Here is a 14,698-nt window from a genome sequence, read left to right as displayed (position 1 = left end):
AATTTATTTTAAACGGAACAATCACCCTTTATTCCTGTGTTGATCTTTAGGTTGAAAAAATGGAGCACACCAACCAGGGAATTCCCCTTTGTGGAAATCCTAGTCCCTTCTCCTCTTGGGGAGATGTTGGTGCACCCCATATGGCCACATTGTCGCTTCCAGGACTAACAATTGGCCTGCCGGTCTGGCTCTTTTCAACCAATGTCGTTCAAACTACCACTATTCCTGAACAGTCGAGTCAACAGTTAGACCAGACCAGAGTTGCCCACCAGCCTTCTACTTCATCTAATTCTTCCTCTCCTCCTTCCTCTTCGCTTGACGGAACTGGTAAAACAAAAAACCAAGTTCCTAAAGAGAAGAAGGAAAAGAAGAAGAAAGAGAAGAAGAAGAAGGAGCCAAAAGCGACTGGGGGCAAACAAGTGTCGTCTGACAAAAATCCACACACAGCAATGACTAGGCCTAAATCACCATGTGTCATATGCAAGGGAGACCAATTCCACAGAGATTGTCCCTGCATCCCTCGGATACTAAGGGACTGGTCTCCCCGTTTGCACAATTCGATAGCGTCAACCTCTGATAGCCATGTTGACTGCTCACCGTCAACTAGTGAAAGTGAAGTCACAGGACAGAGAGGGAACGCTAGATTTCCCTGCAAACTGTGTGAAGGCGACCATGCCATCCACCATTGTCCCTTCTTAGACGAGGCTAAAAGAGTTCTGGAAGATCGCCAGATTTTACGAGCGCAACTTCCTCCTGGATATCAAAAACTCCTGCCAAGTCCTTCACTAGTTGAGAACCCGGCTGGCCCGCCCAGGTGGTCAGCCGAAGCACTTATCATTGAAGATGAACCGTCTAGATCCATGCCTGACGAAATTCAAAAGGTTGAGGTGGTAGTTGACCCAGTTTTGCCTTCAGAGGCTCTATCTTCGAATGATACCATCACACAGGAGAATAAAGACAACACCATCCAAATTCTCTTCATCAACACAGACTCCGACGAACGAGGGGGAAATTTGCCCATTCCTTTATCGCAGGAAGGAACTTCATCATAGTCATATCCGGCTGTCCATTTGGTCCCACCACCAAGCAACCTAGTTGTCTCGTTCGACTGGAACCAACTAGGCAGACCCCGGTTGCCTGCAAGCATACCATTCAGAATTATCGTTCAAATATGCAGAATGGTAATGGCTGGCACTATCATTGATGAGGGGGCATCTGTGAGTATCCTTTCCTCTATTGCTTGGAAAGTGCTTGGTTCGCCAGCGCTTTTTCCTGAAATGAGAAATCTATCAGGCTTTGATAACGGAACCAGTCGACCTTTAGGGATCCTCCCCAATGTGCCTATCACATTGAAAGGGAAGACCGTTCAAATGAACGTGATGGTCGTTCAAGGACCCTTGGATTATAACCTACTCCTTGGACGAGACTATATATATTGCATGGGGGCCCTCGTCTCCTCACTCTTTAGAGTAATGTGTTTTCCTCATGAAGGAAGAGTGGTCAAGCTCGTGGACCAACTTTCATTTCCCGGATCATGCATCGCAAATAGTCATATACCGTCCCTAAATGGTTTATTCACGCAAGAAGTGTCTCAACCCACGGTCCGTCCTCCTGATGAGCGCGAGTAATCCGGGAGGATATGACTAGAACCTAGGGGGCATGCGTCCTGGTCTACTTCGGCAGGAAAACTTTGGGTATAGGGTAGGTTTCCGCGGGAGAATATGACTAGTCCATACCCCATCCGTCTAGGAAGAGGGGTTGTTCTAGAATAAGATTCTTTTGTCAAAGTTATGTGAGTTGGCGGGCATTGTCGCTCACCTTTGTCTATTTCGGTAGATATTGCCGAGGAAGTGTTTTGTTTGAAATATTAACGAGACAATCTTTGGGTAATGTGAAAGAGGTAAGCCTCTCTCGTTAAAACAAATGTTTTGACGGAAGAGAAGTAGAGGTAACCTTGAAACTCTGTTTTATGCCTGGGGGCATGCAAACCTTTTGGAGTGCAAGCAAGGGGCGGCTATTTATTTTTTAAATTTTTAGGTCCTCCCTTTAAACCTGTAGGTCTAACCCTTTAAACTCGTAGGATTAGTCATTTCCGAACTTGCATAACGAAAGGATGCGGGGCATAGCTTTGTGAGATGAAGCTCCATAAAAAATAGAATCTCAATGAGACACTCTTATCATATGACTGGGTAATCGAGCAGTTTTAGCACACAGTTCATGCTCGTTAAAAAATAAACGCAAGATTCGAGAAGTTTTAGCACACAGTTCATGCTCGTTAAAAAATAAACGCAAGATCCGAGCAGTTTTAACGCGGACTTCATGCTCGTTAAAAAATAAACATAAGCAATGAGCAAGTGTTTCCACCAGCGTTTAAGCTCATTTTAAATTAAAAAATGAACCTACCCGGTAAATAACCACTGTGAATGTAACCTTATCAGCCATTAAAGCCCTTGTCGTGTTTGCATCGTCACCTCCACTTTTCATTTGGCCGATCGTTCACCTCCATATGATTGTTTACCCATTTTGAGGAACAGCTGCGAAGAGTGATTTCACCTAGCCATCCTTGTGACACTACCGTGATTGGAAAATTCCAACCTGTACCTGGAATCAGCTGCTAACCCTGTTTATCACTCGTTCCTCAAAAGACGAGTCTTCTTTAAGCTCTTTTCAATTGACTCGTAAAATATGAAAATATTGACGAGTCCTTGGCCTTCCAGCTCGTTAAAGGGACATGAAGTGCTATCCCTCCTCTAGATTTTAATCTTTTTGGACCTGAGGGATTATTGCACAAAAAGATCGAGTGCTTGTTTTATTCGGCTCGTTAAAACTATCGAAAACTCATCCCTTCTGTATTGTTTTATACTTTTTCGGACTTAAGGGATTAGATGACGAAAAAGGACTTTTGGAGTTAAATTTATGTACCTTTTTAGACTCTCTAAAAATGAAGAGGACCGAGTTATCCTTATCGTTAGACTCGTTAAAATCATTAAATAGCGACAAACTTGTCTTTAGACGAGAACGAGTTTCACTATCGCTAGGCTCGTTAAAACATAGCGATGGGCTTGCCTGAAGGGCAGGTTATAGAACAAGCATATTTTATCCTCCTCAATCTTGACAAAAATAAAGAGGTACTGGTCAGCAATGACTGGGGAAAAATTGGGAGAAACTCAAGAAAACTTTGATGGTAGCAAGTCGCTCTTCAACATGACACTTTTCCTCCGTACGACAATCGGGTTGGGTTGTTTCATTCACCGGTCACATCCACGGTCTCGCCATACCATCCATATTTTGGGTAATGCTATCGATCCATCGCATCAGTGTCGCCATATGTTCAAGAGAAGTCGTTCAGAAGAGTCAACTGTGTCCCATCCACTGCCATACATTATCCTTCATCCTTTCATGACCGCCACCCTGAATCGTATGTCACAGATCGTTTTCACCTGCATTAAAATCATTAGCTCCGTTCCTTGTCACTGATGTGGGATTCATTAAGGCCATCCTTTGACGGATCGCTTCTTGTCGACATCAGCTCATTATCCAAGAAGTTGATCTAGGAACAACCCCTTCAGTACTTTGAAGCTTGCATGCCTCAATGACAAGTTTCTCACTTCCGGCGACAGGTATACATCAATGACCTTCGACCGAAAGATTTTGCGCGGTGTTCGACGCCAAGTCCTTTATTCACACCACGTGAATTGTACTGCAGTACCTTGAGGGTAATTATCATTATCGGTGATTCCTCTCGCGCTTGTTAACGGTTTACATCATTGACCGGTAGTCAAGCGATCTCTTTCCATGTTCGACTTCAGAACATTTCTCACATGGATCGACTTGTACTTAGAGTGAAGATCGAACGTGTTTGAAGACCTCAGATCTAGTTTCATCCATCCGGGTTGCGATATATATTCAGGAAAGATAAAGACATTGACATGTACATCATTGCAGCAGATAATCATCCTACTCAAAGGATGATAATTTCATCAAAATTATCAGTCTACCATCAGACGATTGTCTATTCTATGTACAGAAAAATGAATTTATAAAGCTGAGCATGGGAATGCCCGCCTCAGCTAGATCATGAAAGCAGTATGAAAAATAATGTATTGTATTGTATCTTATTATAGGTCTCCTCCCAGCATTGGATGAACTTCGGATCCGCCTGATAAAGCATTTCACTCGATAAACAGCCTCATACTTTAGGGGGCAACTATTATAGACATTTTTGTGCCTTACAACATTGAGCATGAAATGTCCATAATCTAAGGGATCCAAAGTCCCTAAACATGTTGTTCCTACCCCTAGAGGAACAAGGCTAACAAACCACAACAATTCACAAAAGTTCTCCACCAGAAACTGCTCAAAAACAAGTCAATTCAGGATCATTTTAGTGGCTACACTAGCTGTTTGCGCTGAATGTCAAAGCCAACACTGGCTACCTGCGCTGAATGTCAAAGGCAACACTGGCTACCTTCGCTGAGCGAGAGTGGACATGTGGAAAGTTCATTTATCAAGGTGTCAAAACCCATGAAGCTTCCAAAATGACACTTGCCTCAGGGAATTCGACTGGTGATGAGTAAGAGGTTCCAAATCTCCAAGTGGAAGCAAGAACCTCCAAGTGGAATCAAGAACTGACAGAGGGAGAGGACACTAGTCAAATCTCAAGCTGACTCATCCTCTCTCCAAACATCTATATATGGATCTCTCCTCCATGAGATCTAGAGGCTGGAATTTTGTTATTGCAAAGAATTGCTGTTGGTTTGAGATTGGAATCATTGGGTACTTAATTCTTTGAAGGGGGTGAAGATAGGAATTCTATTTGCTGGGAAGGAGATGCTGGATTGGAGCCCTCTGGGTTGTATCTCTTCCTGAACCTTGTTATTCATCAATAAAGCTATCTTGGTTTCTCCTATATACTGATGTGTTTTTGATGTATGATTGCATTAGTATGTTTAGTTTATTTCTAATCCTGAACTAGTTATGAATATGAATCCATGTCTTGTGTAGTGTTCTCTTCTTGTGATCTTGCAGAAACCTCTTGAAGCTGGGCGAGCGAGAAGGCAAGGAGCTGGGAACTCTCCAAGAGAAGAGAAGCCGGATCGAGGGACAAACGAAAGACACCAGTTAGTCCATCCATCTCTCTCTTCATTCTTAATTCATAAAGGAAGAATAATAGAATAGCTGTCTCTGTTTGTTGCTAAGGCACTATCACACCTTAGGTGGATAGGATCGTCCTGCATAGGCATTTTTCCCCACAACAAACCTCAACAGGAATTCCTTCATGAAAAAATCTAAAAAGATATTAGCTAGGACTTCATACAATATGCTCCCTGATTACCCTTATGCATGGGAGGTTACACGGGATTCAGATGGAAATAGGCAGAATGTTCAATATGTAAAATATGAAAGCTTCATCCAAGTTTGATTCTGAGACTGCCTTGGAGGATTTTTGTTTCCTCAACAGAAAGTCTATAAATCTTAATTCTGCAGGGCAAAAAATAGATTCTCTTGGAGTTCCCACTTACGTTATTGTAGTTTCACATATGTGAAGGAGTCAAAAAATGGAGCTGAGAAAGAAACTTAAGTTGGAACTGGACCAAGTGAGATCCGTTGCACATAGAATTGAAGAAATACAGCTTACTTCGTCTCGCACTATTCCATATGTTAGTGATGGACATATTTCAAGGTTGGTGAATAGTTGCCTAGGTGGCAATCCTGGAAAAGCAGTCATTGGGTCGGTTGTAGTTCAGGCTTCAGTATTATGTTGAAAATTTAGTGGTTTTTGCATACAATCATCATTCGTGAGTGATGGAAGTAATGGCGTCTTACGTTCTCTTGGTAAACAAAAGTGAACTCCTAAAGTGAATCAACTCTACCTCAATTCTGAGTATGTTTCTGGTAATGATAAGAAGGCACAAAAGACTAAAGTTGGTGCTATAGGTGTAAAGCATGGACTTCTTAGAAGATTTGAATCAAAAGATGTGAAGAGGATGAAATGGATCGTGTCCAAAGAAAAACAGTTGCTGAGTACATGAACTAGTGTGTTGATACTCTAAAGAAGCTCAGGACACATAAATTTGCCTGGGTATTCAATGAGCCTGTTGATCCAGTTAAATTAAACATCCCTGACTATTTTCAGATTATCACTCAACCCATGGATTTGGGCACTATACAAAGTAAGTTGGATAAGGATCTCTATTCCACCCACAATGGAATTTGGGGAAGATGTAAGATTGAATTTTTCCAATGCAATGAAATATAATCCTCCTGGTAATGATGTTCATTATATGGCAGTTAATATGAGTCAATTCTTTGAGGGAAAATGGAAAATTATTCAGCAAAAGTTGGTTGGGGAAGAAGTTTCTAGACCATTAACTCAGGATGTTGAGCTTATTCCAATGCAAAAGCAATAGTGTAGTAACAAATTTACAGAAAAAAGGAATAAACCAAAGGTGTAAACTCCAAATTCTGCTCTTCTCTCAGATGTACCGGCGAGCATAAACCGAAGGTTGAAAAATGCAAGCACCCGATGTCATTTAATGAAAAAGGAGAATCTTAAATTGTAAATAATTTACAAATGATCTTGGACATTGTAAATATATCATTTGAAACATTATAACACTATGTAGATATTACATCGATTGTACACAACACTTTAAGCTACTAGTTCCTTTTCTACCGCCTTAGGGCGTTTTCTTTGCAACATCTCATGCAAATGCTAGTAATTACCCTTATCTATTTTGACTACAAGAGACATATATCATGCTTTTTCTGAACCATATTGTATTTGTGATGATGATCTCACACTTTTTCCAATAAAGATTCTATTAGCAATAGGCGGGGACTATCAGCAAAAGCTTCCCAGTGCTTTGAAGTTATGACAATGTTGACTTCTATTACACATCCAAAAAACAATACAAGTTATGAAAACATTGGCTTCTATTGCACATTAGAAAAGCAATACACTTCGAGTATTTACAATGATGATCTCACATGATAGCCATAAAATATTCCATTGGAAATGGGTCGAGACTATCGTTGAAAGTAAGTTTTTCTATGTTGTAAAATTAGTTTTGCTATTTTGTGAAATTATAGCAATGTTGGTTTATGTTTCTCTTTAGAGAAACCACCACAAAATGAATAACAAATATAAATGTTCTATGATCTACACCATTTTATTTATCAACATTAAAAATATATAAACAAATTTTAAATAAATTTAAAACAAATTTATTTCTCAAATAAAAATTTTTCAAATAAATAAATAAATAAAAATTATTTATCAACCTTCAAAATATATAAATACATTTCAAATAAATTTAAAAACAAATTTCAAACCCCTCTTGTTGTTTGATATGGTATAGTAATTTATTCAAGGTAAATGTCCTAGCTGACCCATTTTAAACATAAAAAAACTAAATATCAATTGAAAATGACCAATCTATAAGCCCAAAGTACGTACTCTACCACGAAACACCTCGGAGATGATAGAAAACATTTTATAATAATGCATGTCGAGAGAACGCGATGAATACGAGTATTCCTCAAGGGCGATTTCTTCCTTCTATTTAAAAAATCCATGACTTGGTTGTATACCTTTTGCATATTTTTTATATCGGCAGTCACATATGTAATTTATATGCTGGTGACAGTGACGGGTTATATGTATTGGTCAGAGCGAAGGGTTACAAGGAGGTTTTAGTCCGGTAGTTCTTTTGCAAGAGGGTTTTATATATAAACAATAATATTGTCGTTGATAGTATTAATTTTAGTTAAATAATTGGATTTTATATATAAATAATATTGTTGTTGGTAGTATTAATTTTAGTTAAATAAATGCGTCTTAATTTAAATTAAACTAATGTTGGATTAATGAAGGGTGGGTTTTAGATGTTATGAGGTTATATATAATGAAGTTGATTGATAATATTAAAAAATAAAAAATGTTGCCTTAAAAGATTTGTTGGTTTTATCGCTTTGCATTTTTAATATAAATTTATGTGTAATATGTGATTGTTATTATTATTTTTTATTACTATGAGTATGCTGGTTTTTTTTCCTCTTTGAATTTCTCCAATAAATTTATTTGTAATATATGATTGTAATTACTTTATTTTCTTATTATTATATGTATTGAATTAATGTATAAGATTAAATTTCACTTTTACATTATTTATGATACCAAATATATCCGTACCATGGAATTAGGGTTTCACAAAGTAAGATGCTATTAATAAAAATATTGGTATGTGTGGTAGTGACTTAATAAGTTATGAATATTTTTTATTCATTTTTAAATAGAAAAATAATATTCAAATTATTGTAATGAATAAATGATTAATTATATTTATTTACATTTAATTAAAAAATATTAGTTTTAACTATATGTTAAGATTAATGATAACTGACATAGCCATATATAAGATTAATGGTAAGTGGCATTGGAACATAGTTATATAAATAGTTAATATTATGACTAGATATCCAATCACTTAAGGTATTCATGTGATTTTTGGCATTTGCCCCTTTCCAATAACTCTTCTTTTTTAATATACAATGTGATTTTTGGTATTTTCTATTTCTTTTAATAGACCTCTTATCATGTTTATAGTTTTATTCCATTGATACAATCCACTCATATTATTTTGATTAGATTTTGAATTTATCAATTTTCTTCTTAATTATTTTTGAATGGATAAAACATTTTTAAATAAATTTTCAACATTTATTATAACAAAAACACTCAAAAATATATTCATTACCATTTATATTTATATTAGGGAAAAAAATCATTTATCTGATTTTTAACAACTCATTAAATTGTCAATAACATTATTTAAAAAACATAATTTAAATAATTATAATAATGAATTAAATTAAAACCATAAACATTAACATCAAGCATGTGTATCTTTAAAAAACAATTGTCTTAGTTATAAACATTAAATGATGCGCATATTAATGGTCAATGTTTTGACGGGGTTTACAGAGTGACACTTGATTTAGGGAATTTACTATAATTATATATTTAAAAAATATTAATATAATGTAATATCCGTCCCATCCACTTTAAGTTATATAATTAAGAAAACAACATTATGTGACGCGTCCAAAATAATGCCTTACGATTCATTCTTTTCCTCCAAACCTAGAAAGCTAGATAGCTTCCTAAGTAGGGTTAGAACATGCGCAGGAATGAGGCCTATTCCTTTTCCAATCGTGGAACACATTCCCCGGTCTATTCATTTTGCGGCTTACCAGCTCATCGTAATCACAAAGAAACAGTACATCGTTTACTCTATATGCTGGAAAACCTAAAAATTTAGATAGCTTCCTAACTAGGGTTAGAAGATGCGCAGGGATGAGTTTCCTTCGTCTATTCCTTTTCCAATCGTGGAACGCATTTCCTAATCTATTCCTTTTGCGGCTTACCGGCTCATCGTAATCGCAAAGAAACAGTACATCGTTTACACTATATGCTGGAAAGACCTATTTTCGTTGAAATTTGCTGAAGCAAAAACTTTCGAAATAATACGATAAGGTTTTAAGGTGTTTCAAAATCTGAGAATAATAAGATAAACGAGGCAAAATTGTGTATCCAACATATGAGATACCAAAACTTTACCCCCAGAAACGCATGCAAAACCAAATAACGTTTTATCTAAAGCTTCCCACTGTAAAAGTCAACCACAAAGATTCCACTTTTAACTGTCCCTCAAATCAGAACGGCAAGAACAGTCTTTTCCTTGCCAGTAATGCGTCTGTCTGTAACAGAGTTGAAAATTCTGATTTTTTGTTTGGTAATGATCCTCACTCCTCTGAGAATGGAAGATTTGTGGAGGAAAAGCTATTGGTGATGTCCACCCAATCAATTAACCCAGAAGTTGTATTGATGCCGATGCCCCTGCAGTGGTAATACTTGATGCTCTCTCCACCGAAAAGCCGCATGATTCCGGCCTGCTCGGAACAGCTTCTTTAGGGCTGGTGGTGCAGCTGGATCAGACTCCCGAGGATGATTCTTCACAGGCGCTCACTCAATATTGGCCAAAATTCGTAGCCAACCTTGGCGATCCCACTCAAATTCTAACCTGTAACTCGGCAGCAAATTCTTTGCTGGATTCCAGTAACCCTAGTTTGCCACCGACGCGGAGCCATCGAAAGAAGAAAGCAGCGGGAGGAGGTGGTGGTGATCATGAGGCCAGCAGGGTACGTGTTGGGAATATTCAGAAACTGGTGGAAAGGCAGAGGCGAAATAAGATGAAAGCGTTTTGTTCAACACTGATATCGCTACTCCCCGAGGAGTACCCTATGGTTAGGTTTTCTATAAATAAAAGTATTAAAGGCAAAAGGAAAGGGGCAGCGGCTTTACTTGTATTTGCCATTTTTTAAGAAACATATTAATAAAAGTGTTTAAAGCAAACTTGTTATTGTTATGTTTGTATATAAAATACGCATTATCGGAAAAACTGCTGGAAGCCATTAAACACATTTCTCATTTACAAGACAAGGTAATAGAGGTCGGAAAGAAAAGAGAGGAGCTAAAATTCATGGCCACTGTTAAACCATTTTCCACCAGCTCATGTGTTTATAAAAACCGTCAAGCTTCCCACGCTCGAACCCCCATTGAACCGGACAAACATCAGACAATTAGGGTTGGCAAATTTGGTCCAGGCATTCAAGTCACCGTAAACACTTTCAAAAATCAGATTGACTTGTCTATTCTGCTAATGGTTTTGGAAGAAGCCGGACTTGAAGTTGTTGATGCTACTGTTTCTGCTATAAATGATAGGGACTTTTATAGCGTTCAGTCGAAGGTAATATATTATTGTATGAAGACCTTGACGCTGCTATGTTTATCTGAATTTTTTTTTTCAGAGTAGTTAAACGTTTCTACTTCTTAACCTTGCAGCTCTCAGACTTTCGCCAATTTGATAGCGCTGTCGTACACGGGAGAATTGATCATTTGATGAATGGAAATCTTCCATAAAATTCGATAATAAAGTAATCTATAGTTTACTCTTCTTGTGGCTGCATATTTCTGTTGAAATGGATATTCACTTCTCGAAAAAGGCTGTCCGAGACTACTCTAAAGTTAAGCCTACTGTAACAGACTTAAAGCAAACTTGTCTAAATAAATATAAGCACTTTTGGCTCTCTGTGGGAGCAGATTTTTTTTTGGTCTGGTCTATTGCGTTCTTAGTAATTCTCTTTTCAATTTTTTCTGTTATCGTTCTGGTCTTCTATAAATAAATATAAGTGTATAAGCACTCTTTCCACTCTGTAGGAGCAGAAATTATATACTCTGCCTTATGAAATGCCTAACCATGAAATTTCTGGGCATGTCTTCGTTCCCATGCTTAAATAAATGAGAATAAGTATGTTTTATAAGTTTTGATACGAAAAGTACCTAAAGTTTCTTAAACAAGTGAGAATAAGGCATGTTTTACAATTTTTGTATTTCGAATCAGTGAGAATAAGGCATGCTTTGCAATTTTAGTATTTTGAATCCTATTTGGTTAGGAAGAGTATCACAGGCAACTTTTGTGCGAGAACTTTGTTGGCCTACTGATTTATGGAGAATTTTCATTTCAATAAATAAAATCATGTAAACTATTAATATGTTTGGATGTTATTTTCATATTTACTCAGAAAATTGTGTGAAGTGTTAGCAGGTTTATTTTATTTTATTATACTTTTTCAAATTGTGAAAAAGTTTACATTCTTTATTTATTAAAAATACTTCCGTGTAATTGTTTTAAGTTTTTTTTGTTTTGTCTTTGTTGATAAGATTTTAGTTAAGAATTTTTTTTCCTAAGGTTTAAAATGTTAATTTTCTTTAGCATATTGAAAGAGTATTTTACAACAAAAATTGTGCAGAGTATATATCTTAAATTTATGATTCAACAAATATTTAGAAATTTTTAAGCAATATAAACTCATTTTTTAAAATTATGAAAATTAAACTTTATTACATATCCAAATTTTTTTATAACCAACTACTAAGAAAAATATGACCATATCCAAAAAAAATTAACTGTTTTAAGAAAAAACAGAAAACAAACGGCCTATAAATTCAAAATGCAAAATACATACACTGAAGTACAAGGTGTAGGGTCTTCAATGCCATGAGAGAAAAACAAATAAACCAATAATTAATAATCTAAAAACAGAATAAGGGTCAATAGACTAAGAAGAGGGATGTGAGTTTTCTTTATCTTAGTCACATAAGTAAAAATATTAAAAAGAAAAGGGGCAGTAACTTGTATTTGCCATTTTTAAAGATGAAACATATTACTAAAAGTGCTTAAAGGAGAAGAAAAGGGTCAATGATTTCGATTGTGATTGTTATTTTTTTTAAGACAAATTACACATTAATGGACTAACTGCTGGAAGCGATACCTTTCTCATTTACAAGATAAGTAAATAGAGCTACGAAAGAAAAAATATGAAACTAAAGCCACTGCTAAACCATTTTCCAACCGCTCATGTGTCTATGCAAACCTGCAAGCTTCGCAGGCTCTACCATCCATTGTACCGGAGAAGCATCAGACAATCAGGGTTGGCAAATTTGGTCCAGGCATTAAGTCACCGTAAATACTTTCAAGAATCAGATTGACTTCTCTAGCCTGCTACAGGTTTTAGAAGAGACCGAGTTGAAGTTGTGTGCGCTATGGTTTTATGATAGGGTCTTTTATAGCATTTAGTCGAAGGTAATGTGTTATTGTATGAATCCCTAGACGTCAGATGTTTATCTTGGTTTTTGCTCAAAGTAGTTTAACGTTTCTATTTCGTAACGTTGCAGCTTTCAGATTTTCGTGATTTCTCAAAGTAGTTTAACTTTTTTATCTCTTAGTTTTCGGATTTTTGTGATATAAAAATGGAGAGAGATCAGAGAAATTGTACACACAACAAATCAAACTTGATATTTTTATTAATCACAAAGGTTACATATATAAAACATAAATTACTGATTTTAACACATCTACATCAAGAGTATGACTCATACATTGGAAGCAACACTTTCTAGATTGAATTCTAGTAACTCCTAATAACAACTGCACCTGACATGGAATCATTACTTCCAATACCCTCCTTTAATGCTTGCAAAGAAAACATTACAAACACATAATACAACAATAATATTAATTTTTGTTTGACTTGGGTTCATATTCGAATTAGATACGATACTATAAAAATTCGGAAGAAAAAAATTCAATTCTGAGAAAATTCGGCACTATATATATATTAAATACTTTTCTTTCATTTTCTTCCCATTTATTTTGAAATTTAAATAAATTTAATCAATATAATATACAAAACTAAAAAATATATCCGTATTTAGTTTCTGATTTTACTTTAAAATCCTTTTATAGTTAAGACATTTAAAAATTAAATATTTAAAAGTTATTTTTTTTTTTTAATTCCTTTTAACAAAAATATATATCCGAAAATCAATTCTTAACATAAATATATATTAAAAAAATAATTTGATTTTAGTCAACTTCAAAATTTTCTTTCCTACTTATCTCAGCTTTTTAAACCATTAAAGGAAACATTAAAATTTTGAAATCTGAAAATTTCAAGTTGCCATTAGTTTCCATTTTACCTCTTATCTTGTTTCCATTGACATATATTTTGTCTAAATTTTAAGATCTTGGTAAATTTCCGTCACCATTAGTTTCCATTTTATCTGCTATCCTCCCTTCATTGGCACGAGTTTCCATTTTACATTAGTTTCTATTTTACTGCTCTCTTGCCTCCATTAACATCTACTTTCAGTTTAAAAATAATTACATTTACCATTGGAGACACTTGAGATTTTTTGTTTATCTAATTAGAAAAATTAGACTTGCATTTTATGTAACCAACAAGTAATAGTAAGTAATACTAATCTGCAAAAAATACTCCAAGAAATAATAGGAATAGTCTAATTAGGAATGCATGCTCTCACATTATGCAGTGGTTCAATAATAAGTAATACTAATATGCAAAAACAATAGTCAAGAAATAATAGGATGAGTCTGATTAGGAATGCACACTCTCACAGTGTGAAGCGAATATGAACCGGATCAAATTTTTATCGAACTATTCGAAATACGAATCGAACTCACGAATTTCCGTATTTTTTCCACCGATTCGGACGTATTTGGTAACTATGTCGCAAACACCTCTCTTTCACCATGGCATGTTCGAGCTATTAATTTACCATTTAAAACATAACCGTTGTAGACAATCTTTGAGAATTGACGCCTCTGGAAGCATGACAGGTTAGTGTCCATACTGAACCATCCTATGGAGAGATCTTTCACTGTATTCCCTAGTTATCTAGGAATCTGAATACCATCCTATGGAGAGACCTCCATCTGTTGAACACATGGTCTTTCGTTGTATTCCACAGTTATATAGAAAGGTAGAGTACTGAATGTATTAAGAAGTCAATTATACAAGATGATTTAGAAGTCAATTATACAAGATGACCTCGTAAACACATAATCAAATTAACCTGTAAAATTATACACCACCATCTTATACACCACCACCTTATATTCTTATGTTACCATATCCATCAAAAACCACCAATTTAAAAATATGTTAATCTATTCTATAATTAGTTATTCATTTGATTTTTCACACTACACTCCTGCAATAACATACTCTAACTTCAACTTATACCACAAATTTACGACATAAAATCAATACC

At 35.7% G+C, this 14,698-nt stretch overlaps 1 protein-coding gene across 1 annotated transcript; it reads left to right on the top strand.

Annotated features, from left to right (window-relative positions):
• Positions 1–10,254: 10,254 nt before the first annotated feature.
• Positions 10,255–10,984, top strand: LOC149159992 (transcription factor bHLH118-like). Its single transcript, XM_089437035.1, has 3 exons — positions 10,255–10,306; positions 10,438–10,811; positions 10,907–10,984. The coding sequence occupies exons 1-3, from the start codon at positions 10,255–10,257 to the stop codon at positions 10,982–10,984; spliced, it is 504 nt and encodes a 167-aa protein (XP_089293161.1).
• The last annotated feature ends 3,714 nt before the right edge of the window (positions 10,985–14,698 follow it).

The sequence above is a fragment of the Pinus tabuliformis genome, chromosome 5_2 (assembly GCF_031772625.1).
Source record: "Pinus tabuliformis cultivar Carrire ecotype Pingquan chromosome 5_2, CPIR1, whole genome shotgun sequence".
NCBI classification, from domain to species: domain Eukaryota; kingdom Viridiplantae; phylum Streptophyta; class Pinopsida; order Pinales; family Pinaceae; genus Pinus; species Pinus tabuliformis.
This window is presented reverse-complemented; position numbering and strand designations above follow the sequence as displayed.

What these genes read in the sequence shown, in the direction of transcription:
- LOC149159992 (XM_089437035.1), top strand. Translation starts at nt 10,255, where the DNA reads ATGAAAGCGTTTTGTTCAACACTGATATCGCTACTCCCCGAGGAGTAC. An exon ending in ACTCCCCGAGGAGTACCCTA is followed by an intron (nt 10,307 to 10,437) that starts TGGTTAGGTTTT and finishes TGTTATGTTTGT; the next exon opens with ATATAAAATACGCATTATCG. An exon ending in TTTATAGCGTTCAGTCGAAG is followed by an intron (nt 10,812 to 10,906) that starts GTAATATATTAT and finishes TTAACCTTGCAG; the next exon opens with CTCTCAGACTTTCGCCAATT.